The sequence below is a fragment of the Siphateles boraxobius genome, unplaced genomic scaffold (assembly GCF_051911475.1).
Source record: "Siphateles boraxobius isolate OS27281-9 unplaced genomic scaffold, OSU_SipBor_1 86, whole genome shotgun sequence".
NCBI lineage: Eukaryota > Metazoa > Chordata > Actinopteri > Cypriniformes > Leuciscidae > Siphateles > Siphateles boraxobius.
In genome coordinates this window covers 9,567,501-9,593,892 of record NW_027509215.1, presented here as the reverse complement: position 1 = coordinate 9,593,892, position 26,392 = coordinate 9,567,501, and the positions used below count along the sequence as shown (strand labels likewise).

At 39.6% G+C, this 26,392-nt stretch overlaps 1 protein-coding gene across 11 annotated transcripts in view; it reads left to right on the top strand.

The window, feature by feature from the left end:
* pip5k1cb (phosphatidylinositol-4-phosphate 5-kinase, type I, gamma b) overlaps positions 1–26,392 on the top strand; it is an 80,221-nt gene that overhangs the window by 37,295 nt on the left and 16,534 nt on the right. For 6 of the 11 annotated variants that reach the window (XM_077222127.1, XM_077222124.1, XM_077222132.1 and 3 more), the window contains exons 9-16: positions 3,898–3,981; positions 5,909–5,957; positions 10,643–10,727; positions 11,807–11,980; positions 14,681–14,813; positions 16,537–16,572; positions 16,643–16,760; positions 18,429–18,716. In XM_077222127.1, the coding sequence (XP_077078242.1) occupies positions 3,898–3,981; positions 5,909–5,957; positions 10,643–10,727; positions 11,807–11,980; positions 14,681–14,813; positions 16,537–16,572; positions 16,643–16,760; positions 18,429–18,716 (967 nt within the window). Of the gene's footprint in view, positions 1–3,897; positions 3,982–5,908; positions 5,958–10,642; positions 10,728–11,806; positions 11,981–14,680; positions 14,814–16,536; positions 16,573–16,642; positions 16,761–18,415; positions 18,717–26,392 lie in introns of all 11 variants that reach the window. The other 5 variants (XM_077222129.1, XM_077222133.1, XM_077222125.1 and 2 more) reach the window with 4 other exon arrangements.

Here is a 26,392-nt window from a genome sequence, read left to right as displayed (position 1 = left end):
GCGGCAAAGAAGCTCTGGCCGCCCTGTCGAGGACGCTTGTCAAAAAGTACGGGGAAGCTTATTGAAGCTTGTTGATGCTTGTTAAAGCTTGTTGACGCTTTGGTCGCTCTGACGTACCAGCATTATGTTCGAGAGAAGAGAAGTGTCACAACATGAAATGTAAACAGAAAAACAAGCAATACATTGACACTAGAAACCTTTTATAATGACAGCATTTTTATATTGCCTATTCTGCATCTCAACGCACGCATGCAGCTTGCCACAAATAACCGGCCAAAGTAAGGATTGTGCATTAAACATTTGAATTGTTTATTAATAAACTAGTGTTTTCTGTCAGTTTTCGGTTCATTTATGAGACGCGCTCCAGTTCACGCGCCGGCGCCTCCGTGTCCTAATTATATTGTCTACTATATTTGCTTTTTATTTATTAATCCAGTCAATTTGTTGATGAAAACATTGATTAAAATGAAAATAAAATTTATACAAAACAATATTTACTTAAAACATAACTTAATAAGTGGTCAGAATTATGTCTGACCCATTCCAAATGTTTTCCGATATATGGTGACTCAAGCACTGATGGACCAGAGAGCGCGCATTTTGACATTTGCAGTAAAAACTTGAAATATAAATTCTCAGAAAATGCATTTCATACAAATATATTGAAACGTCTGTTTATATAGGCCTACTCCGTTAATAAAGGAGTCCGGACATTGGAAAAATATCAGTCCACATGCGTTTTATATTTAATATGAGGGAAATAGACATGCATGCATGCGTGACACAAAACATCTTTAACCTTTAGGTAGCAAAATATTTTTAGGAAAATTCTACTAGACTAACGTCACTCATACATCATGAAATTCCACACATCCACCTTCTCTTGAGTTTTATTAAAAATCTTTAACTTTTAGGTAGCAAAATATTTTTTAGTAATTCTTTCAATTACACTTCTGGAAATCATCTTGCGACCCCCCCTCGCTGTCTCACGACCCCCCGGGGGTCGCGACCCCTTCTTTGGGAACCCCTGCTCTAAACCACCAGGGGGACCCGAGCTCTCAAAGATGATTCAGTGACTAGCAGGGTTTCAAATAGGGCTGCACAATATATCGAAATATCGCAAATGTATATATCGTGATATGCATATCGCAGCAGCTTGCAATAACTGTGGTCATGAATAAAAGACAAAGAGAAAATCACTCATTGCTCTTGGCTGATAAACTTCTGTAGCTTTAATAAGAATCAGTATATATCTAATTCATGCAGTGTAAACTAAGCAGTGCTTATTTTTGCATTTGATTATTCAGTTTCTGTTGTTTAATAAACCTAACGTAGGCCTACCTGAAACCCTAAACCCCGAGGTTTACACTGATGTTAAAATAACACTTCTGATGCGACAGTAAAACACTGATGTTCACTTTCAGAAGTTGTAGGGATGTTTTCCTGTCACAAAAACAATGTGAGACACATATGTAGGTTAAATAATTTTAAATATATTTTAAAGATAATTTAAGTTTATTTTACACACTTTAAAGGTATAGCGGAGGATTTTTCCGAATTTTAGAGACGACTCGCCCTGTCCAATTTTTTTTTAAATGCACATGCGCAACACTCTATAGAGGGAATGCGCGTGACGTCACCGTCAGCTGGAGTGATTGAGGCCACGCGAACTGAGTGGCAAAAAGACTTTGCGACAGCATTGGTTTTCAGCGTGAATGCCGTGAAAAACACAAAAAACACATCTAAAACGGGAACGAGCTTTACGATTGTCTGTACAACTACATTTGACAAGAAATCTGAGGTACATTTTTACAGACTGCCGAAAGCTACAGAACAGAGAAGCAAACAGATCGCTGCAATTCATAGAAACAACTGGACTCCAGGCAGAGAAAGGTGGATTTGCAGTTATCCTTTTTGTGTCAATATGCTGAATTTAGTGGTAAAATCATTCTCTATATACTGTATTGTTATATATTGCAGTGACAACTCATCAATCAAATATTTACCACTGTATATTCTGTATAATTTGACATTTTTAAATAAACACTGACAAAAAACTATACAAGTTTTAAGTCTAGACGATATGATGATATATATATAACATTGATAAGTGATCACCTGGATTTAGACCTGCCTATATTGTATTTATATAAAGCGTTCACAGGCAAATTTGCTGTATGTATTTCCCTGGTGTCGAAATCAGGCACATATAAATGTCAGGAAACACGATTCCTGGCTGCATGTTAATATCCATGGATCACTGGATCTTTAGTAAGTTGTAAGGAACACTATATTGAGTCCAATCTTTAGTTTAAACTGATAATCGTTTGTTTTACTTGCGTTTTCGCAGTTTCCCCTATTAAATCCAGTCACGCAGCTGCTCTTCTGCCACTCAGTCCGGCTGAGGGGGCGTGTTCCGGCGGGAAAGTGACGTTAATGCATTCCCTCTACACGCTCCCGAAAGGGAACGCCTATTAAATGTGTTGAGTGGCCGAGGACTCAAGACATGATATGCAATGGAGAAGTAGCTTGTTGCATTTGTGTAATATATACTATGGTTAACACATTGTAATTATCGAAAATGAACACACAAGGTTTTAGAATATTTCAGCGTGATACCATTTACCATTTGGTCATAAGGCTACTTTAGACAAATTGAGATGTTTACCGTGTCTACGCGGTGCATGACTTGTGCCAGGGCTAGCATCGCTAACGATAGCTTACATTAACTTTTACTAGCAGTGATTTTAAATGGATTTCTCCAAATAGTATGACAAACTTTACCTGTCTAGTAGAATCTTCACAACTGCGGCATCAGTGGGAAGCCCAACCTGTGCTTTTAGCGCACGCCAGCGTGTGAAATATTCACCCAAAATCCCTCTGGTCTTGTTTCTATATTCTGCGGCCTTTCTCTTCTTATCATACACTTCGTATACATTTTTTCTCTTTCGACCCTCGGACATTTTCAAAGGAATGGCTGAAACCGTAACTCATCACACATAATACACCTGAAAGTGAGCATGCGCAGAAAGCGAAAACTACATGGGGACGAGCACGTACGACGGCCTTACGTAAACATATCACCAGAATGATTGACACTTAGGTGGACCAATAGTATAGGCTACCCACCCGGAAAAAGAAAATCCTCCACTATACCTTTAAGCTTATCGCATATCGAATATCGCATTATTTAATGAGTAATCGAATATCGCGTTTTCTTCAATATCGTGCAGCCCTAGCTTGAAATGAACTTTTTCACTCACCGGCCAATTGAGCTGCTAATTTTTTACGTTACCGGCCATTCAGAACTAGTAAAAAAAATATATATATATATTTTAACATAGTTTATACAATTTGGATTTCATACATTAGTTTCTTATTCAAACAAATTCCTGTCATCCAGAATCTCCTCCCTTCCTCTTTCATCCTCATCGTTTTCACCAAAAATGTATTTTAGGTGGACAGATCAACACAGTACAGAGAACATCAGAAACATGTGGGATGTTGGAAAATATCAATGTCTTTTTAATCTTCGCTATTGCTTCAATGCAAATTCAAAGCGCGCCGTTATTTGTTGTGTAGTGACGTGTGTGTTCAAGTGCGCCAGATATGAGCAGATTCTGCACAATACGGCGCATTTAATAAATCATGACGACTCATGAGTATTTGTGTTAAATCTCTCTCTCTCTCTCTCTCTCTCTCTCTCTGTCTCTGTGTGTCTCTCTCTCTCTCTCTCTCTCTCTCTCTCTCTGTGTCTGTGTCTCTCTCTCTCTCTCTCTCTCTCTCTCTCTCTCTCTCTGTCTCTGTGTCTCTCTCTCTCTCTCTCTCTCTCTCTCTCTCTCTGTCTCTCTCTCTCTCTCTCTCTCTCTCTGTGTCTCTCTCTCTCTCTCTCTCTAGAATGGGTGGGATCCCTGCAGTCAGTGGTAAAGGAGAGAGACTCCTGCTCTTCATAGGCATCATAGACATCCTGCAGTCCTACAGGTATAACACTGACACACTTAGAACGATATTCTACAATGCATTTTTTCTAGTGCTGGGCAACGATTCATCTTGGACCGGCACTGAGATGTTGAAATGTTAGTGCTGGGCAACAATTAATCGCATCCAAAATAAAAGTTTGTGTTTACATAATATATGTGTGTGTACTGTGTATAATTATTTTGTATATATAAATACACACACATGCATGTATGTATTTAAGAAATATTTGCATGTATATACTGTATATATATATATTTATACATAATTTATGTTATAAATTAATATAAATATTTTAAATATAAATAAGAAATGTATCTTAAATATATACATGCATGTGTGTGTATTTATATATACAAAATAATTATACACAGTACACACACATATATTATGTAAACACAAACTTTTATTTTGGATGCGATTAATCGCGATTAATTGTTGACCAGCGCTAATCTGCTCTTTTCTCTAAAGCAGTGTATCTAAGATCTAAGAGTCCAATTTTAAACAATTTGCTTACTATCAATCCTAAAAACTATGCATGATTGCAATATAAAAGAGATTGACAACGTTTCCTGCATGATATAATATTTCTGGTGGATTTTCAAAGTGTCCTCTTAACATTAGCGTTTTAGGCTAATATCGTGCACAACGTTTTTTTGTTTTTTTAAATGAATGTTTTAATTAATTTTTATGAATGTGATGTGAAGCTGTTTAAGGAAATTAACTTGTGCATGCAAACATACAGTATGTTGGAGTCTGTGGTCAAGACAGATTTTATGGGATGTTTATGTTATATAAAAGTAATGTAAGTTATATAAAAGCCAGATTTACTTAAATGCAGTTTTAAATGTGCTCTGTTCTGTAAATCAGTGTAAACACTAAATCCTGATTTTCATGTCACATGAACCATGACACACACCCCCAATAAAAAATACTTCATTTTAATGACCACATTTGATAGAATAAAGCAAAGCTGTCGAGATTTGAATACATCTTTTTAGTCTTTTTAGTGAGTATTATTTTTTAAGAGGCATTTAAATGTTTGCCATACAAGCATCAAACCTGCTTAACATTTTAGTTAACACTTTAAGTTAAATGTATTTTTAATAAAGTTTATATGATATTATATTTAAGAGCTTAGATGTAAGATTTAGATTTAATAGTTATATATAAATTGAATTATTATTTAAAATAAATATTAAACAATTAATTATTTATTTGCAGCATTGTGGGAATATTTGTTTTTAGCTAATTAGGCCTTTTTTAATTTGTGTTTTATGATGTAGTGAGTAGTTGTTAAAAAATGCGCTAAACTATAAATGTATAAAAAAATACTTGCCTACCTTTTAAGACTCTGAATTAAGTAAATCTGGCCATTTGTTAATTTATTTATTTATTTATTTATTTATTGGCAAAATTGTGACAATATTTTAAATTGTGTGTTATACAACATATGTTGCTCGTGCCTTGTAGTTGTTATTAAAAAATAATATTTAAAATAACTAAGCAATACTTTTTTTTTATTGTCTACATTTTAAGATGCTTAATTAGGTATATCTAGCCATTTATTTATTTATTTATTGCCGCAATTATTAATAACAATTTTTAATATTTTCTTTATTTTCTTTTATTTTTAATTCATGCTTTTTAAATTGCATATGGTGTTTTGAGGATAAACATTTTCTCCTGCTGCTCTTTGGTCATGCTCATGTGCCTCCATTAGTGTGTGTTTGTGCAGTTTTGCAGAGTCATGTAACCAAACGCTCAGCTTTATAATCTTCACTAGCGCTGGGGTTGTTTTATGTGCTCTTATCTAAGATTTCTGGAAGTCACAATAAAATAAATCCAAAGCTGTCCCGTCAGGACACTCAGCGGTCTGTGCTTCTGTGAAATCTGTAAGCTGATGTGTGTGTGTGTCTCGTTTCTGCAGACTCATAAAGAAGCTGGAACACACGTGGAAGGCTCTGGTTCATGATGGGGTGAGAAAAAAAACACTCACAAAATCATCATTCACCATTATAATGTGTCATAATCCTCAGAGCATTAATGCGCATCACCTCCATCTGCTCTCAATCATGTACATATGAAAATAATCAACATTCGAGCAGGAACATCTGTTCTAGTAGAAGAGAGAACATCAAGACTTTGTAAAAGAGTTAAATAAAGCCTTTTTAATTTGTGGAAGTGAAAATTTAATGTGGTGATCTCACCCTGTGGCATCCTTTATTAATGCGTGTGTTTGTGTGTGTGTGTGTGTGTGTGTGTGTGTGTGTGTGTGTGTGTGTGTGTGTGTGTGTGTGTGTGTGTGTGTGTGTGTGTGTGTGTGTGTGTGTGTGACAGGGTGTCCGCGGGTCCTTAAAAAGTCTTAAATTAGATTTTAAAAATTTAAGGCCATAAAAACTCTTAAAAAGTCTTATTTTTTACTTATGAAAGGTCTTAAATTTTCGATGGCAATTTGACTTAGACATATCTAAACGTTTTCCAAAGCAAAACTGTCTAATTAGCGTACTTTTTTTATTTATTATTCGTTCTTTGTGGATTTGCTCGTTCACGTGACATTTCGCGTCACATTCGCGCCAGCATTGACGTTACGTCTGTCTCCTGCGCGCGAAACAGCAGGAGATGAGAAGAAAGCTGGTTAATTTCAGTTCAATTGGAAGTTCATTCGTTATGTGCGTAGTGGTGTGCGATGTGTATTGTCTATTATGATATTGTAATCATTTTTTTTACTTTAACGTTAACTATGTACGAGGGCGCATTGCGAGCTGACTTCGCATTTGTCTCTCATGCTTGCTCTCACTGCGTGATGTGTCAGTGCAGTTATAGGCATGTTCCCTAATAGACGTATAAAGTTTTTGTATTTTATATATCATATGTTGTTATCATACAATATCACATCAGCAAGAGGGCTGTTTTCCCGTGCACAATAGCAAATATGATATTTATTTTATATAACAGTTAAATGAACATTGTGAGTTACATTTTATAAACAATATTGTCAATATTGTTTGTTTTCCCTTTATTTCGCTGACGAGAATTTCAAAATGAAACCGTAGCAGAGTCTCAATGCAACAACAGCGATGATTTCTTGACTGAAATCCGCGTTTTGAATGAATCATTTTAACGATTCAATGAACAATCACTTGCACTTCCTGAATGAATCAGCCGTTTGAACAAATCGGTTCAATGAATGACTCGCTGAGGCTTGCCGCCGCCTACTGGCGGGTTTAGTTTCACATTTAAAGTACCCTGTAATTAAAATGTTACAATTAGAAATCAGTTCATATTTAAATATTGAATTAAGAATTGAAGAATTAAAAGGATTGAATATCTCATAGCTTTATTTATGCAATTGTAAATGGAGTGTAAATATATTAATGCCAGTTCTGATGCTTCTGTGTCTCTCTGCACTAGAGTTGGGCGGTATTTCGGTAATATCGTATACCGCGGGGTCTTAAAATAGCAACGGTATCAGTTTCAATACCGTCATTACCGGCACTTATATATAATAAATAAATATAATTTATTCAATGCCTAAAAATGCTTATGTAGTTGTCATCAAGTGACAGTGTGGAGGAGAAAGAGAGAGAGAGAGAAGGGAGAGGCGGTAAATACTGACGAGGCAATTTGTAAATGTTGCAATAAAAAAGGTGACCGCGAGAGATGGAAACACCTCTAACCTAATGTTGCATCTCCGAAACAACCACCCACTCACTGCTGCGAGGATGCATTTTCCCCCGAGTTCATTACATAAGCGCATTAGTTTATATTTGTTAAAATATTATAATGTTTTTTTTTTATGTTGATAATGAAAACTGAACAGCACGAGTAAGATGGGATGCATCGGGAGTCAGACATTGACCACTTAATTAAGTTTCATTTTGTAAAAGGCCTTTCTTTAAAGTGAATTTCGTTTTGTATAAATTGTATCCTAATTTTTTTTTTAAAAAATTTATCAACCAATAATAAATAAGAATCAAATATAGCAGACAACATAATCATGACATGATCGTGCGCTGGCGCGCCGCGGTCACCTGCATTGAAATCTCATCATAAATTAACCGAAACTCAGTGTATGTCATACAGACATGACAGAATCTAAATAAAGCTTGAAATTTCATTAAACGAAACCATTCAAAACGAAAAGAAATAGGCCACTCGCTGATTATTAATCCATGATGTGCATTTCTCTCTATGCGCGTTCATACGGAAATGGCGATCATCAAATTAAACGAAACTATTCCAAACGAAAAGAAATAGGCTAGCCTACTATCTGATTATGTAATCCATGATGTGCATTTCTCTCTATCGTTCACTATGGAGATGGCGATTCGTCAATTTCTTTAAACGAAACAATTCAAAAGGAAAAGAAATATAGGCAGCATACTCTCGGATTAATCCATGATGTGCATTTCTCTCTATAGGCGCGTTCACTACGGAGATATCAATCGTCAATTTCTTTAAACGAAACAATTCAAAACGAAAAGAAAAAGGCTAGCCTATACCTTCTGATTATGTAATCCATGATTTGCATTTCTCTCTATATATGCGCGTTCACTAGGAGATGGCGATCGTCAACTTAATATTTGCAGCACTGACAGAAAAGTTGTATTAATAAAAATCAATGGACGCGTCACCGGATTTACAAATGCACTTTTGCTTGTTGCTTGTTAATTTAATTTAAATGAATTAATAAAATGAATACAATTGTCATAATTAAAATAATTAAATATTATTAATGGTCCCATTTTTGCTCATTTATAAATAGTATTTATATCTACCACCCCCTCAGCACCTGGGTTAAACAATTATTTGGCGCCACCATATTATAACGGCCCACGTATTAAAAATAGTCGAGTCTAAATAGGGCTACGGCTCATATTACATTTAATGCCGTCAACAGGGATCAGACACAACGTGCACGGGTTGGCCTTGATTTTTTGTTGTGTGTTTTTTATGCCCGATCTGGTATTCAGTTTCTGAACGGTGTAGGCACAAGCCAACAGTTTGGTGACGCTGTCTGAGCCTTATGTCATAATTTTTAATTAGTCACGGTAATACCGTATACCCCGGTAAAATAGGGAGGAGGTTTGACGGTATCAAAATTTGGATACCGCCCAAGCCTACTCTGCACTGCAAAGATGGATTTTGATTTAATGATTTTGGGAATGGTATTGTGTTATTATTCTAATATAATTTAATTTGAATGTTAGAATTTGACATAAAAGGTGATGCATACCTCTAAGTAAAAAAAAAAAGTCCATATATGGGTGAAAATGCCCCTGGAACTCAATTTAAGGTTGCAAATATTGTCCTTTAATAAAAAATGTTAATTTCTTTCACTGCTGTGAACTGACCACTGCATAGAATATGAAAAATATGAATATCTTCGTAAGTCAGCTGTCAACAACAGGCCTAAACCAGCTATGGTACCAGTACACAAAAACAATCAGTAAAATATCATCTAGTCATCATCAACAAAACTTTGAAAATATTGAGACATATTTTTGTCAATATTGCGCACCCCTAATGTAAGGTATTAATTTAGATTTCTTCAGGTCTTAAAAAGCCTTAAATTTAACTTTAAAAAGTGTGCAGATACCCTGGTGAGAGAGAGAGAGAGAGTGTGTGTTGTTTATGTGTGTGTGTGTTGTTTATGTGTGTGTGTGTGTGTGTGCGTGCGTGCGTGCGTGCGTGCGTGCGTGCGTGCGTGCGTGTGTAGCTGTACTGGAGATGCACTGAGACAGCGGATACACTGTGAATAGTATCACTTGTGTTTGGTTTCGCTGTAGACACCGTGAGTGTAATTCTGAGAGCGCATCTCTTTCCATTCGCTTTCCAACTTCTGTTTCTCTACTTCATTTCCAGTCTGTCCTTTTCTCCCCAAATACTTCCATATGTTACTAGCAGATGCAGTTTACTGTAAATAATGTAAATAAAGAAAATACTGTCTTCCTCCAGGAGGAGCTTGATGGCTCAGAAAGCCGAATATCAGGATCTGTTTTTGACTTATTTAAAAACTTTATATTTTCAATTTTTTTATTAGTGTAGATTTTCTTAGTATTTGTTTGTAGATATTCTTATTAGATTCTCATTTGTGCAATAGAGTATGTTTATGGTAACACGTAATATAAAAATATAAAAATATTTTTTTTATTCAAAATAAATTAAATGCAGTACGACAAATACTACCATGATGTATAATTATGTATAATAAATATAGATTTGTTTTTTTATACATTGTTTGTTTCTTTTTTGTTTTGATCTTTTGCAATAAGTAAAATAAAATAAAAATTGCCTAAATTTAGAAGAAAAGACTTTTAGACAAAAAATCTGACTTTAAAAATTTTAAGGAAAACTACTAAATATAATTCTACCCACCCCATACACTCTACAAGCAGATTGATAATAAAATAAAATAATTTTGGCCTGAAGTATGACCCAGAAATGCTTCAAATTCACCCATAAAATTTCATTAAACACTTAGCACAAATAACTCGTCACCAGCGCCAAGGAAAGTGACACTTAGAAGCTTTAATCTTCATTGGATTCAATAAAAAATAGTCAAAATAAGAGATTTGCTATTATTTAAAAACCCACTTTTCCTGATCAGTGCATGTGAATGTCCTCTCGGCTCACATCTGTCCACATCTGTGTCTCACAGGACACTGTTTCCGTCCACCGACCCAACTTCTACGCTGACCGTTTTTTCAGGTTCATGAGCAGCAGTGTGTTCAAGAAAAGCACTTGTGAGTACTGACCGATAGAATTAATGTAGAGTATTCAATTGAAATAAAAAGACACTTAAAGGGATAGTTCACCCAAAAATGTAAATTCTGTCAGTATTTACTCTCCCTCATGTTGTTCAACCCCGTAAGACCTTCGTTCATCTTCCGAACACGAATTAAGATATTTGTGATTAAATCTGAGAGCTGGATCACTCCTCCATAGGCTTCTAAGGGATTGAAACTTGTTCCCCGAAAAGTTATTAAAGACATCGTTAAAATAGTCCAAGTGACTACAGTGGCTCAATCTTAAGTTTATCAAACGACGAGAATACTTTTTGTGCACAAAAACAGTAAAAGTATTTTTGGTTACACTTTATTTTAAGGTGTCATTGTTACAGTGTAATTATATATTTAAGTACTAAGTAATATTTAGCAACTACATGTACTTACTATAGGGTTAGGGTAGGATTAGGATTTGGTTGAGGGTTAGTTGCATGTAATTATGCATCATTTACTGTTATTACTATGGTAAGTACATGTAACATATGTAACAAGAACACTGTAAAATAAAGTGTTACCATATTTTTTTCCTTCTCTGTGGGCCTCGAGTCAGTTCACTAGTGTAATAGAGTACGCTTCTGTGTTGTACGTCACACGCATCACACACATGACCAGCGTCGGCCAATAGTGAGTCTACGTGTGACGTACAACACAGAAGCGCTGCGCTGTTACACTAGTGAACTCACTCGAGGCCCACAGAGAAGGAAATGAACAGTTGAAATAAAGTCGTTATTTTTCTTTGTTTTTGCGCACAAAAAGTATTCTCGTCGCTTGATAAACTTAAGATTGAGCCACTGTAGTCACTTGGACTATTTTAACGATGTCTTTAATAACTTTTCGGGGAACAAGTATCAATCCCTTAGAAGCCTATGGAGGAGTGATCCAGCTCTCAGATTTAATCAAAAATATCTTAATTCGTGTTACGAAGATGAACGAAGGTCTTACGAGGTTGAACAACATAAGGGAGAGTAAATACTGACAGAATTTTCATTTTTGGGTGAACTTTCCCTTTAATATGAGGTGTAATGTAATGTAAGCAGTGGTTTCTCCAGCGCTGAAGGCTTCTCCTGCTAAGAAGGGTCGTGTGGCCCTCAACGTGCCCAAACTCAGCGGCCCCGGATCCGCCTGGTCGGCCAGTCAGTTCCCCTCAGAACGAGACCAGAACATCTACGACCTGAGAGGAGCGCGCAGCTTCCCCGTGCTGGAGAACGATGGTACTTCTCATGCTTTTGTTCTTTTCCTGTTTGTGTTTTTGATCTCACTTTAGATTAGGCTCCAATTCTTACTATTAACTATGACTTTTGTCTCAATAAACTCCTTATGACTGCTTATTAATAGTTAGTAAGATAGTTGGGTAACACTTTATTTTACAGTGTCCTTGTTGCAGACACTACTGTTGAAAAGTTTGGGGTCTGTAAGATTTTTAATGTTTTTAAAAGAAGTCTCTTCTGCTCACCAAAGCTGCGTTTATTTGATTAAAAATACAAAACAAACCCAGCAATATTGTGAAATATTATTACAATGTATAACAGCTGTTTTCTATGTGAATATATAGTAAAGTGTAATTTATTCCTGTGATCAAAGCTGAATTTTCAGCATCATTACTCCAGTCTTCAGTGTCACATGATCCTTCAGAAATCACTATAATATGATGATTTGATGCTCAAGAAACATTTATGATTATTATCACAGTTGAAAACAGTTTTGCTGCTTCATATTTTTGTGCAAACCGTGATTCATTTTTTCAGGATTCTTTTAAAGTTCAAGAGAAAAGCATTTAATTAAAAAAGAAATATTTTGCATTATTATAAATGTCTTTACTGTCACTTTTGATCAATTTAATGCGTCCTTTCTGAAGAAAAGTCTTAATTTTTTTAATTTTTTTTAATCGTATTGACCCCAAACTTTTGAACGGCAGTGTATGTTAAATGTACTTACCATAGTAATAACCGTAAATTATGCATAATTACATGCAAGTAACCCTCAACCAAATCCTAATCCTACCCTAACCCTATAGTAAGTACATGTAGTTGCTTAATATTACTCAGTACTTAAATATATAATTACACTGTAACAAAGACACCTTAAAATAAAGTGTAACCGATAGTGGTCAAGTTTAGGTATTGGGTGGATTAAGGGATGTAGAATATGATCATGCACAATAAGGCATTAATATGTGCTTTATAAGTACTAATAAACAGCCAATATCCTAGTAATATGCATGATAATAAACATGCATATAGTTAATTGTGAGAATTGGACCCTAAACTAAATTGTTATTATGTTTCTGAAACATGCTTACGACTTATATTACAGATCAGCGTATATAATGCAGTTCACATGCGCAAAGAGCACATTTGGATTTTATGTTTAGCACCTATTTTTTTATTAGCCGTTTATAATAAAGCTTTGTAGTTAATTTATAATGAACACCAGTATAATTTATGTTTGTTTTATACCTATAATTTTAATTCCTTTTATGTTCAGAATACCGTTAAATTTTTATAGAATTTGTTGTGGAGTTAGAGGAACTATAATGCATGTTTATAATGTTAGTAAACGTTTCATTTTATTTACTGGTGTTTTACATTTATTTTTTACTTATAAACTTATGTGATTTATTTTTTTCTTGCAAAAATGCTATTTTGACCGGGTGAAACTTATAGTCAGGAACAACCGAAATATGGTAGTTGCTTTAAAAATGCAAAATAATCATATTTATTGTACCACATGATAAATGGACGTCACTTTCTGAATTAAACATGCAACAACATAATGAAGTCATGTGACCACAATGTAGCTTTCCTTTAAAATTATTTTGAAAGTTTGCAACAAAAAAAACATCGTTACATAATTTCATATACAAGTACAAAAATGAGTTAGTCTTTATTTTAAGGTGTCATTGTTACAGTGCAATAAGTTCTGAATAAGTACTTATAAGTATGTATTTAAGTACTGAGTAGTAATAATAATTAACAACATGTATTTACTAAAGAGTTTGATTTAGGGTTAGTTGCATGAAATTACTGTTATTACTATGGTAAGTACATGTAACGTGTAACAAGGACACTGTAAAATAAAGTGTTACCAGAAATTGTTATCTCAAAAACATTCTTCTAGTAACATTAATATAATGTTCATTATATCAAGTTATTTGGTCTTTAATAATGTTCTCAAAACGTTAAACATTATTTATACAATAAACTTTCTTCTGAAACATTTTAATTGGATGATCATTTACCATTTTTTTAAATGTCACTAATTATTAATTCAGAGAACATTCAAAAGGAAAATTCCCATAATGTTTGCCGAATATAAAATTACGGAAATAAAAAAAGTAATTGCGAGTTTATTTCTCACAATTCTGACTTTATATTACAATTCTGACTTTATATCACGCAATTGTGACTTTATATCTCACAGTATTCACTTAATATCTCACAATTCTGACTTTATATCTCGCAATTCTGACTTTTTATCACGCAATTGTGACTTTATATCTCACAGTTGTCACTTAATACCTCACAATTCTGACTTTTTATCACGCAATTGCGACTTTATATCATGTAATATTGACTATATCTCGCAATTCTGAGAAATAAATCAAAATTAAGTCAGAATTGAGAGATGCAATTGTGAGTTAAAAAGTCGCAATTATTTTTTTAAAGTGTTTTATAATGTGGCGGAAAGTAAACAAGCTTCCTCATAAAATAAATATTAAAAAAACAGAATGTTTTACAGTAAACGTTCAGAGAACATTCAGAAATAACGTCTTCACAACTTAATTGGGAACATTAGCAAAACCTTCTAAAAACATATTATTTTTGTTAGCTGGAAGATTGCATTTCATTTCAAATACAGCCAACCTCTGTTTGTTGATGTAATAGTTTGTTGTTCGGTCTTGTTTGTGTCAGGTCTGCAGTCTTGCACTCCTCCGTCGTTCGAGGAAGCGACCACAGCATCAGTGGCCACAACTCTGTCCTCTAACACCTCCATATCTATCCCAGAACGCTCCCCGTCGGACACCACAGAACACACACGCTACAGGTCTCACCGATAATCACGCTATTTAAACAGTCATGACATGAGAGCATGCATACAAGCTCTTCAGAGAAGAAACAACTAACACTGACGCTTTATCTACAACGTTCAAATGCATTATAATTAAGCCTGTGCAACTATTACAGTTTTTTACAGTCGCTAGGACACATTTCTCAACACTTAGGTCACTTTTTCAAAACTCTTCACACAGTTCTCCAAAGCAACTTTCAGCTCGGCACAGCAGTTCATTTCACTTTCTAAATCCACTAAAACTACCATATCACTTCATACATGTCTCAAATCAACATATTCTTCCATCACACTAGCAAAGGTTGACAGACAACAAACACACTTTGTCACCCATAAAACAATGACCTAAAAAATACTAACAACAGGTAGCATTATACAATGTTTTCTTCTGTAAAACAAGCTCACCTCTCTACTGTTTAGAATTCACTGTAATATATGTTACTGGAATAAATCAGACATGATGCAGTATGCTTCAATATATTTTATGTCTTTTTTCTTTTGTTTTTTGCACAGACTAATTACAAAATACAAGAATTTGTACACACCATTCACCGATACAGATACAATAGGAATCAGATGTGGTTGGTCCAATTGTCCAATTGTTTTTATAGCATTTCATTTTTAGATTCAAAATATATTTCATTACAATATTACTGTAGAAATGTAGCAAATTGCTGTCATATTCAGTTTTGTATTATGTTATTGTTTTGAACATAAGTTTAACAGTTTTGAAAACAGTATGTAAGCATGTGCAAATTGGCCTGTAAGTACACAGAGTTTTGGTGGTTGTTGTGTCGAAGTGAGAAAAGAATTAATGTAATATGAAAGATGTAGACATTGAGTGCATTTTGTGCCAAAGCAATGATAAATGATCCACAGTTTATCCCACATATTCTTCTATTGTGCTCACTGTGTGAAGAGTTTTGAAAAAGTGACCTAAGTATTGAGAAATGTGTCCTAGCGACTGTAAAAGACTGTAATCGCGATTAATCTAACCCATAATAAAAGTTTGTGTTTACATAATATACAGTCAAACTAAAAATTATTCAGACACCAGATATAATTTTTGATATTTTTTTATTAGTGAGTGCAAGACACTATAGTTCATTTATGTAAGTGAGGATAGCAAGATGTCAGAATAAATTTGGTTTGACTGTATGTGTGTGTACTGTGTCTAATTATTTTGTATATATAAATACACACACATGCATGTATATATTTAAGAAAAATGTGTTCCTCAAAATATTCATATTTATATATAATATAAATTATATATAAATACATACAGTACATACATGCTAATATTTCTTAAATATATACATGCATGTGTGTGTATTTATATATACAAAATAACTATACACAGCACACACACACACATATATCATGTAAACACAAACTTTTATTTTGGATGCAATTAATCGTTGCACGGCCCTAATTATAATATTTGTATATTTCTGGTTACATCCAATATTGGTTGTTTGTCATGTTTTTTTAATGCATTATACTTTCAAAAGTTGTGACAATGTACATAGAGATAAGTATTACAATGTATCAGAACTGTGGTTACAATTATGCATGAGATCATACAATGCATTATAAGGTGCATAATTAATGCATTAAAAATACTTTTATAATGTATTAAAGTAAACAACAAGCCTGCGTTTTTCTGACGCATGCATCTTCTCTGTTGTCTTGACAGAAGACACACACTGTCTCTGAAAGATGGCGAGGGAAGGTGAGCTTCATTTGCATTAGTGTATTTGTGTGTTTAGTGGGCGTCTGGTTTAATGTGTGTGTTCCCGCAGGACTCATGAAGTGGTGGACGTGCACGAGGAAGAGCAGCAGACCATCACTGTGCAGGTGGAGGTGAAGAGAGAGAGAGAGGAGGAGGATGAGGAGCCGTACGTCTCTCTGACACAGTATGTGCAAACATCACCTCATTACTTCCCTAAACAGGGCCGGTCAGCGGGAGAGAGCAATAATCACATAAAAATGCCGGTCTGAGTGGAAAGTTCTGCGGCTGATCTGCTGACAGTGAGCAAAAAAAAAAAAAAAACTCAGCAAGAAAATTGTTTTGCTGTGTGCATGTGAATCATATATATATGATATGTTCATGATATTTTCAGTTATTTGATTCAGAGGGGTTTGATAGCCAGGACAATCATGAACCGAAAAGTTGTGTAGCTTGAATGCAATGTGTACTGTAAGACGCTTTGGATAAAAGCATTTAACAAGTGTGTGTGTGTGTGTGTATGCGTGGTGCGTGCGTGCGCGTGTGTGTGTGTGTGTGTGCACATGCGTGCTTGCGTTTGTGTGTGTGTATGTGTGTATGAGGGTGATCATCCTCTCAGGATTTATTTTGGGAAAATGACCAGATGTACATGATCCTTTACCAGACTGCATCCTAAATCACATAATATTCATACACAGTATGCAAGATTAAGATTAAGTGCATCCAAAATCATACACTGCAAAAAGTATGCCAAAGGATTTTGTTGTTTCTGGTGAATTTATGAAAGATGCATCTGATATTACCCATGAACCCCTGGCCTCAGAAGAGGTGTATCTTGTGATGGAGATCCAGGTGTAGGATTATGTGTGTGTCTCCTGCTGCTCGTGTCAAACACTCGATTAAACGATCAAAATATGAATAAAATATATTTTATATTATGAATAAATATAAATAAATACATAAATTCATTTTTTTTTTTTTTATTATGAAAGAAAAACAAAACACTAAACTTGGTTACGGTATTTATCTGACCAAACTACAGCTTCAGGTTTTATTTTACTATGCAAACATCCATAGAAAAATAAAAAGCTGACAGGAAAAAGCATTCATAATCAGTAATTAATATTCCGCTGGTTCCCTCATGTTTTTACATGTGTTGTTCATAATCTCTTTGTATGACAGCCTGGACAAAAATTATGTCGCACAATTTGTCAATTTTCCTCAGCCGGACATCACTTTTGACCACTACTGTATATATGTGGTATATAACGGGTTGCTAGGGTGTTTTGGGTGGTTGCTAGGTGGTTTCTTACGGTCTGAAGTTGAAGTGGTTTTGGTTTGCTGGTTATTTAAGCCAGGGATTCACAAAATTTTTGTTAAACAAACTCCTTAGAGCTGTTTTTTTTTTACAACACATTCACATGGACACAGTTCTCGGTTAATAGTCAGGTAAATAAATACAATTAGTAAAAAGTATATATATATATATATATATATACTGTATGTATGTGTGTGTGTGTATATATATACAAACTTTTATGTTAGATGAGATTATTCGATTTGACAGCACTAAATAAATTATCTTAAATATTAAAATCTTGTCATTTATATAGTGAAAGTTACTAGTTATTTTCAGCAAAAATATATTAATATTATAGAACCTGCTCTTAGTGAGTGCAGTCTTGGTGAAATTGTTTAATTATGTTTTAATAATATCATTATTTCATCAATTTTTTTAATGAATTGTTAGCTTTTCACCAAAACTATTTTACATTTCACACCTATTATGCAAAGAATTGATTCTCATTCATTTTTGACCGTATTTGTCCTCATTTCTTTTTTTCAGTGCGGCACAGGAGAGGGAGGCTCCTCCTGATGACCTCGTCCCAGAAACACCCGTTTCCCAGGAAACACTTCCAGGTCACACAGCAGATCCTCTTCCAGACACCGGGACCCTCAAAACATCTCGGACCCCTGACCCAGCAGATCACACTGACCCAGGAGAACACACTGACCCAGCAGAACACACCCCTGATCCACCAGGTCCCAGCCCGAACACACTGCGTCCCGACGGGGACAGGCTCCCAGAGACCCAGAGCCGGGAGTCTCTGGACGAAGAGGTCGCAGCAACCACTGACATCTACTTCGTAAGTGTGACATTAAAGGGGTGGTATAACGCCCTTTTCACAAGATGTAAAATAAATCTCTGATGTCCCCACAGTGTGTATGTGAAGTTTCAGCTCAAAATACCCCACAGATATTTTTATATAGCATATAGTTAAAGTGAAAGTAGTCACTTTTTGAGGGTGAGCAAAAACACAGTTTTTGTGTCTGTCCCTTTAAATGCAAATGAGCTGCTGCTCCCGGCGCAATGGGGCGGAGCTTCAAGAGCTTGTGTCCTTTTACCTCACACACACATGCACTGAAAATTTCAAAAACGTTTAGCTTTTTATGTTCAAACCGGAGTCAGAATGATGGAGAGACTCAAGAAAACGTGACAACATGTAGAGCAACATTTCTGAGTGGTTAGTTGATCAATTAATGTAGCTTATGTGTAGTTATCTTCCAGTCATTGATTAGCATATTCTGTCTTGATAATCTATAAATCGTGTTCGAGGGGCGGGGTTTATGTAAATTTTAGAGTTAGTGATGTCACTAACCCGTGAGGAAGCTCGCGTAGTCCGTTTGTTGTAGTCCTTAAAAAGCGATTTCTTTTAAAGAAAATATCTCCCTTTGCTTTAAACTTTGAGCGTCGTAACTTTCCAGATGTTGTTTATGCTCAAACAGCAACATTACACACTAACTAAATTTAGAAAAGTGTAATCATACTCAACCACCCCTTTGAAGTTCAGTTCAGTTTAGTATTTCTAAAACACATTTAATGACAGAAACATGGCTGACCAAAGTGCTGTACAATACAAAATAAAAAGACCATAAGATAGATAACGGATAAAAGATAACGTCCTGGTTGCGTATGCAACCCACCGTTCCCTGAAGGAGGGAACGGAGGACGTAGTCGACGCGACTGAAATGGGATCACGCTAGGGAGCCTATCATCTTCGAGTACTATTGAACGAGCCAATGTAATTGGCGTGCGTGATTCGCATCACACACTCCGCCCCCGCGGCGCGGGTATAAATACGGAAGTGGATGCACGCACTAGTTGCTTTTCGCTGAGGAGCCGAGAGTAACCCGGGGTCAGCGGTGGTCCAGCGGTAGTGGCAAGGGGACTACGTCCTCCGTTCCCTCCTTCAGGGAACGGTGGGTTGCATACGCAACCAGGACGTTCCCTTTCAGTCGATAACGTCGGACGTAGTCGACACGACTGAAATGGGATCAACCATTGAACACGCCACTAACGCTGCCACCTTCCAGTGCCTAAACCAAAGCCTCCTGATGCCCCCGCAAACTTAAGGCGGGGAAGGACAGGGCTTAGGCCAGGGAAGTCACTGCTGTTCCTACAGGACCACTGGGAAAGCGTTCCCCGTACGTTGGAAGGAAGGGACGCTGCGGAAGCCACATCCAACCCGAGGGAGGAAATGTGGAGAATACACATATGAACTGGGCGGAAACCGGGCAGTCTAACATATGGAATGTCACTGGGGTGGCTCCAGCCTAAGACGGGGGGAGACACACCGGACAGTGACGGCAGAGAGACTCTGCCGAGGGAAGACACGGGCTCACCGCAGGGAGCCGTATCGTGGAAGAATACACATATGGGGTCACCGAAGGGACCGCAACATATGGACCCAGCCTAACACAGGTTCCACACTGCTTACGAGTGGTAGGCCTAACACCAGACGTTCCGCACGTCCGACGTCGGAGGGGTGTGGAGGAACTCAACAGGGTTCAATTTTAAGGGAACTCAACTGGAGTAGAAAGGCGCACGTATCCAGTCCATAGGAGGGGAATGGCGCAGCAAGCCGACACTTGAACCGGGCTCACGGTGAAACTGGCTTCATGAGAAGGGAGCCCACGGGAAGCAGCGGTTCAACTAGGTGTCGTCCAGCCCCCAACTCTAGAATCTGTTTAGCAAAGTATATCGTCAACGCCCAGGCGGAGCACTTTACACTCATCATAGAGGAGCTCAACACCTAAGTGGACATGTTGCATCTCGGATCTTTGCCGAAATGAAGGCAAGCACTAAGTGCAACTTTGCATGGAAACAGCCTTCCCTCTCTGCTGAATTCCAACAGATATTTGAAGAGCTGGTCTGAGGTCTATGACTTGCATTCTGTACACGTCCAAGCGAATCGGACAGAGAAGCCAGGGCTGGATCTGCCTCCTCCAGGGCAGCGCTTGCAGGCTCACCACCTGCTCCTATTACGGGAGAGGTAGGAACCTTGGGCACAATCCGAACCGGGGTCTCAGCTTGTGAGAGTTAGCCGGCCCAGACTCCAGGCACAATACGTTGACCGAAAGCGAGCAAGTCCCTACCCTCTAGTAGAGACCACGCGAGCAGGAGAACTGATATAACAGAATTTTTAACTCACTACCTGCAGTGGCTCAGGGGCGGTCTCTGCAGTGCAGTCGCACCAGGGACAAGGCCCAAGAGGATAAAGAGGGACACAAGGATTTACAAGACCTTGCTCCTCAGGAACCTGACGATCAGAACGTGCTTCTGCATACTTCTGCAACACGATGAGCGTCGTTTAAACACCGAGGCAACATCATTTTGAGGGTGATTTAGGAAAACAGCCTACTACAACCCATTTTGCAGGAAAGAGAGCACTGAAGTGATCGAAAGCTTTCAGGATCTCCTCAGGGGAGAAGACGCACTCAACGACTAGGTTCCACTTCTAAAGGCGTAAGCACGCTACCCAATTCTAGGGGGTGCTCGCAGAAGTGATGGTAACTAACACATGTTCTTGTGATAGCCACCTGAACCTCCGCGTTCGGATGTAAGACCGCCCGGAATCTCCGGGGGAAGAACGCGTGTGCCATCGTGCCCCGTCCCCGAATCCAGGGGAAGTCAGGAAGGCTGTTGAAGGGAACCAGGTCTAGTTGGGCCAATGAGGGGCAACTATGAAGACCTGTTCCTCTCCTGACATGGCACGTAGGTGCAAGTGACGGGTGCAAAAGACAGGAGCATTGCTCAACACAACATGTGAAGATCACTGGGCTTCAGGAGCATTTTCTGCTCAGCACTTGGGTGTGACAAGTTCACTGAGCTTCAGGAGCATTCCTGCTCAACACCTGAGTGTGATAAACTCACCGAGCTTCAGGAGCATTTCTGCTCAACACTTGAGTACGAAGAACCTCACTGAGCGACAGGAGCATTTCTGCTCAGCACTTGAGTGTGACAAGTTCACTGAGCTTCAGGAGCATTACTGCTCAACACCTGAGTGTGATAAACTCACTGAGCTTCAGGAGCATTTCTGCTCAACACTTGAGTGCGAGGAACTTCACTGAGCACCAGGAGCATTTCTGCTCAGCACTGCGTGTGATGAATTCACTGAGCTACCTGTGATGGACTCACTGAGCTACAGGAGCATTGCTGCTCAACACCAGAGTGCGATGAACTTCACTGAGTTTCAGGAGCAAATCTGCTCAACATGAAGAGTGATGATTTCACTGACTTGCAGGCGCAAGGCGACCATGAGTCGCAGTCACTTTTAGAAGGCTCACTGGGGTTAAACGCATTTCTGCGGGCCCCTGGGGCCGCTGAGTCCCAGTGTTTGTCCAAGGGTAGTCCGCTCGGTTTACCCAAACACTGGCGGAAAAATAAAACCGGGGGGGCAACTGAGCGGCCCCGGAATGGTCATGACCCAGCCGGACCCAGGGGATGGAGTCTCCACTTGCCCTGGCTATAACTGTCGTGAGGCTCGATGGCGGCACGATTGAGTAAGCGGGAGGAGTGGAATAAGGCGCCCTCAGAAGCGTCTGACTCCAAGGAGGAGGTGACGGGTGAGTTTGTGACATGCAAGGGAAGCTTGCGCAACGGTCGCAATGTCTAACAACTCGAGGCACAAATGCCCGTGTAGTCGGGGGTCGCCCAGGCCCCCGTTAAAACACGCCCTTTGTACATGGCCGCTCTGTTGAAGAGGGTTTGGCAGCAGACCGGGATGAACTATAGTCACACAGGGTGAGCTGCTCTGCCACGGTCACCTCGGGACTCGATCGTGAAGCTAGCGCTGAAGCGGTCACATATGGAGGGAGCCAAAGGCTACGACTACCATATACCCCAGGAGCCTCTGAAAGTTCTTTCAGTGGGACCCTTTCTCACTTCAACACCAGCTGAACACATTCTCATTGGAGAGACATGTTGGACCGAGTACCTCTCCAAAACTAGAAAAGAGATACTCAGCCCGTGGGCGAGATTACTCTCTTCCAGTTGACCTGAAGACCCAACGGGCTCTGGAGCACTCGAGGGGAAGGACACTGTACTGATACTCCACCCTTAGACGCAACACACAGGATGGCCTGCGGTGCGGGAGGTAGAGATCTGAAGCACATGTCTTTCAGGTCAAAGCTGCAGACCAATCTTGGGCCAAGATGGTCACGACCCACCACCTAGTAGCACGAAGAACGAGTTTACAACTGGCCTTCGTACCGGCTGGAGGAGCGGCTATATCAAATCCTTCGCCAGCAGGATAAGATAAGCACGCACAAGTCAGGAGCACTGCTCAACACTCGGTGTGATGAATATCACTGAATTTTCAGGAGCACGTCTGCTCAACACCTAATGTGATGACTATCACTGACTTGAGCGGGGTAGCCGAGCCTGAGGTGGGGCAGCAAAGTAGAGAGAGTGGTGTTAGTGTGCTGTGCAACACTTACCTGTCTCCACAAGCGGCAGGGGGTGCGTGAGAAGGCGGATGACCGGGTCCTCGAACGCACCAAGCTGCCTGCTGGCGACCAAGGGGGAGCTGAGGGGTGTAAGGCTATACAGGGTCACACCCGCCAGACTGGCCCTCTTGGGACCCAGGAACAGATGAAATTGCTCTCTCTTTGAAGTGTGGGTACCGCTTGCTCCGCTTTTTTTTTTTTTTTTTTTAGGGAGCCAGCGGCGGAACAGACACACACACAAACAAAGGCTCCACCCGGCCCTCACCCGGGGGGAGGGAGTGATCGTGCCACTCCAAGAGCATCTCATCCATTCCTGGGCGGCCCGCTCCGGAATGCTTTCGCTGTCGCTTGCCACCTGGCTTGGCAGCGCCTGGAGCGGGCTGGGCGTCTCTACTGCGGCCGGCTCCCTGCTGAGGCCTGGGTGGAGGCTGCTGCGGAGGGCCAGCAGGAGCGGCGGCCGGAGAACGCCCACGGCGACGAGCAGGCGGAGGAGCTGCCACCGGCGGCGGGTGGAGGCAGCAGCTGGCCACCGGGGCAGGATGTGCCGGATGACCTCCGTCTGCGCTTGAGCGGCAGAGAACTGTTTGATGCAGTTCTCCACCGCGTCGCCGACCAGCCCAACCTGGGAAATTGGGGAGACCAGGAACCGAACCTTGTCCGCATCCGCCATACCAACCAGGCTGAGCCAACGAAGGCGCTACTGGACCACCAAGGTGGACATCGCCAGACCGATCACGCACGCTACGACACCCGTACCCCGGAGGGTGAGGTCGGATGCAGTGCGGTGCTCACCTATGAGCGCACGGTCTGGATTACCCTCGTGCATGCCATGGGTGCCCTAGCCTGCAGCAACGCCATGGCACGCAAGAGGAAGGGGCTTGCCCACAGGCTTTGTAAGCTCTGCCCGTCGGAACGGATGAAACTCACAGGCCTTAGGGGGGAGACGAGGATCCCCCCAAAAGGCAGCGGCCGCCGGACACAGGTGCACCTGTGTCGACAGACCGCTCCAATGGAGGGACACCTCGCAACCCTTCACCGTTCCTCCATCAAGGGTAATGAGGGGGAAAAGCTATTCAGGCAGTTTCTGGCAGAGAAAGATGCTGTTCACCACCTGATAAGCTCTCCATGCATTTCGGGAAAGAAAGGCACTGGGGCGGCGAGCTGAGAACCAGCGCGGCCCGCCCCAAGATACCAAACTCCAGATTCCAACCGAGACTGAACGGGACACGGTGGAGGTTCCACTCGAGCCCGGCAGCCTCGGCGGCCCGTTTCAGCATAGCTGATAATTCTGGATCCGGCTCGGGCAACATTGAACTCCCGGAGGGAGACAATGCAGCCGAGTCATCATCTCCAGAAGTCAGCTCACCCTCTGATGCTGCAATCGGCGTCCTGTCCTCCAGGGGAGCCCCGAGTGAAACCGCTGGCCCACCCATTACAGATGGACCAGCAGACAACACAGGAGGCTCCAGTGGTTGCAGTGGAAGGGAGGAGTGAGGAGCCCACAGGGAATGGTTACCGGGCGGGACATCCAACACTATCCTCCGGTCACCCATCCCACACAGCACCCGAGGGTGGGGCATGGTAATGGGGACTCGCTCTCCGCGAACGAAGGCGAGTCTCGCCCTCAACACTGCGACAGTCATGTTCCCACAGTGAAAACATGAGCTGTCCACAAAAGCTGTCTCAGCGTGCTGTAAGCCAAACACGTGACACAACAGTTGTGACCATCAGAGAGAGACAGGGAACGACCGCACCCAGAAACGCACGGGCGGAATGACATCTTGAAAAAGACGCAAACGCACCCGTGTTGCTCTTTCAGAAAATAGGACCGTCACCAGTGCCGGAGCACACAGGGAAATGACCGCGGCAACACTGAACAGAGAACTGAAACAGTGAAGCACTCACTTTCCCGCCCTCTAACCAGCCATCAACACACACAAACATTTAGAAATTTGTTGCTGTTAAAACAGCAGTTGAGAGCTCAAAGCTCGCGATCACCGCTGCACTCGCGCTGTAGAACACCAGCACTGGGAGAGTCTTCCTGAAGAACACCGACACACTCGCTCGTTGTAGACAACAGCACTCTCAGAGACATCAAACGATCGGCTCCGAAGCGAAAGGCAACTAGTGCGTGCATCCACTTCCGTATTTATACCCGCGCCGCGGGGGCGGAGTGTGTGATGCGAATCACGCACGCCAATTACATTGGCTCGTTCAATAGTACTCGAAGATGATAGGCTCCCTAGCGTGATCCCATTTCAGTCGCGTCGACTACGTCCGACGTTATCGACTGAAAGGGAACCGAGAAGAACAAAACAAGACATTACAATCAGGGCTTGAAAATAACTTCCAATTTCGATAACACAGCTAAAACACTAACATGAATAAAGGTAATTTACTGACATTGTATAAAGTAATCAAATGCAAAATAACACTGGATAGTCATCAATGTATAAATTAAAGTTTCAAAAGTTATTCAGTCCAGAGCAGTGGGTGATTATTATTTTTATTTATTTTTTGATTATCATTAATGACAGACAGCAGCAAGTTTATTAGGCTACTGTCACTTTAAGACCCATTGCACAGAGCCAATATACTGATACACATGTGTTTACTTTCTGGACTGTTTACGTTCTCTAAAGCCATAACCGACTATTTTTACTAGGATCTGATGTAATTTTGTCTGAATTTGTGCGTTCAAGTGCAAGAAGGGATGAAAGGGAGTTTAATTCAGTATTTGTACACTTTGGAGGTGTGCACACTCAAAAACTTCTATTTAAAACTTCTATAAAGATGTCTTTTTTTCGTATATGTTTTTAGTTTTTTTACTTGTTCTTAAAATTATATAATTTAACCTTGATGTCAATAATTTTTTTGAATACTTTTAGTTTTAGTTAGCAATAACAACACTGGTGGATAATCTTAAATTTTGAGCTGTCAAATCGATTAATAATGATTAATCGCATCTTACATAAAAGTTTGTAAATATAATATGTGTGTGTGTATCTATGTATGTATGTCTATATACACACAC